Source organism: Eurytemora carolleeae, unplaced genomic scaffold, assembly GCF_000591075.1.
Source record: "Eurytemora carolleeae unplaced genomic scaffold, Eaff_2.0 scaffold781, whole genome shotgun sequence".
Classification (NCBI taxonomy): domain Eukaryota; kingdom Metazoa; phylum Arthropoda; class Copepoda; order Calanoida; family Temoridae; genus Eurytemora; species Eurytemora carolleeae.
The window spans coordinates 163,620-165,508 of NW_019396686.1; the positions used below are offsets into that span (position 1 = coordinate 163,620).

Genomic DNA, 1,889 nt, shown 5'->3' on the forward strand with positions numbered 1-1,889 from the left:
AATGGAAAGAGAAATGGCGATCAAAAGCGCTTTTTTATCGCATTAAGCCTATACCCCCTTTCATTTTTCGCGAACACTCCCTTTAAAGAGAAAATTTCGCAAAGAAGTAATTATATCCCTCAAAATTTAATATTTTTTAATTAAAAAAATATTGTTACCTCCATTCTAAGAAGTATTCTAAGACTGAGTGTATTGGGTTCCTTCTTATCTTGACTAGGTTGAATAGAGCACTGCATTGTCTGAATCCGACGGTTTTCAACATCCTGAAAACAATATAATAATAATTTTCTTTAGCTTTGATTAGTTGTAAAATACGACATTTACTCTGTGTATACAAATCCAGATTCCAGGCAGATTCAGTTTCAATTGGAACTCTGGAGATGAATTTTTACAAGTTATAATATAAAAGGTAATAGTTTGTAAACCTTAAATAACCTTGTATTTGCAAAATTATCAACATTATTATTTATCCTAAAGAAAAATTGGCTTGTTTTTTCCCTTTATTTTCTGTCCGGCCAAAATTTGGCGTAAAGGAAGAAAAGCAAATATTTGAAATAAATAATTTTTAAATATCAAACCAAACCCTAGCAAAACAGAATATATCCAACAGTAAAGCATATCGTAACACATATCAAAATAGAACATATCCAACATGGAACATATCAAAAGATAAATAGTTAACAGTGAGAACAAGAAAACTCTGAACACGTCTTTTAGTATCAAGATATACTTTTTAAAAAATCTAATAAACATGAGACACATGACACAGTGTGACCAGACTCATTTTACTGAAAGAGTGCTTTAATAACTGTCTAGTGAACTATTTGCTTTGTAACAACATCAAATACAATTAGTTTTGATAGAGTTTCATTCTCATATTCCATTTTTTTCTGGTTATTACTGTATCTCACCCAAAAATCAAAATAAACATATAAAAATAGATCATATAAAAAACTCATTTTAAAATTGATTTGAGTTGATATGATATAATTCGATTCACCTAAAAAGTGCTAGACATAAGAAATGAGACAATTTTGACTGACTCTTCGAAATTAGTCACAAAAAAGGTATTGTCACCGTTAACTACAACAGTGTAACCCAGTGTTAAGCGGCTAGATAGGCACTAAATCAGTTTCATTTACAAGGTGATTTTTTACGGCAAAAAAGGATTCGAAGTAAAAAAATTTCTTTTGTAAAAAAGATGTCATAACCTTCGTTTAAACAAAATCTCTGCCCCCACCCCTATTTTAAACACATTAGATTTACCGGTAGCACTTCTCCTCCTCAGTTACATTGAGAGAAGCCATGATCGTATTATTCCCATAATATTTATGTATTGCCTCATCTGTCATACTTTCGGCTCCTAGAACATAGTATTCATTAATAGTGGCATTTACAATCAGAGGCGGATTTTTGGTGGGTTGGTGTGGGGGGGGAGAGGAACGTCCCCTCCTGGAAAAATAAGGAGCGCAAAAAAAGAGAGCAGGCACCTTCTAGCATATTTATTCTTTAAAATATTTTCAGGTTGATTGGAAATTTTCATAAAAAAGTCCGTATATTCTTAAATGAAAAGTCTTTTGTTAAGTAATGTGTAAATACCAAAAGTTAAAAATCAAAAATGATATTTTTAAAATGAAATATGAAATTTCAAAGCTTCTGATATTACCTGGATTTTTGACTAAAGAATGTGCTGCTAGGAGTTTAAGAGAATGCACCTCGAAGAGAACAGGGTGGAAGAGAAGCTCACGCGCTTTAGGACGGTGTTTAGGGTCTACACTCAAACATTTACGGATAAAATCCTGAAAACAAGCAAGAAATGTAATTTAATTCATCACTCCTGAGTGTCGAAACGGCTGAACCAAATTAGATTCAGACCAGATTGTAAAGAG

General features: G+C 32.0%; 1 protein-coding gene across 1 annotated transcript in view; it reads right to left on the reverse strand.

Annotated features, from left to right (window-relative positions):
* LOC111707376 (nuclear receptor-binding protein homolog) overlaps positions 1-284 on the reverse strand; it is a 3,353-nt gene extending 3,069 nt beyond the window's left edge. Inside the window, exon 1 of the mRNA XM_023480477.1 lies at positions 159-284. Coding sequence (XP_023336245.1) covers positions 159-236 — 78 coding nt within the window. The 5' untranslated portion in view covers positions 237-284. The remainder of the gene's footprint in view (positions 1-158) is intronic.
* Between the last annotated feature and the right edge of the window lie 1,605 nt (positions 285-1,889).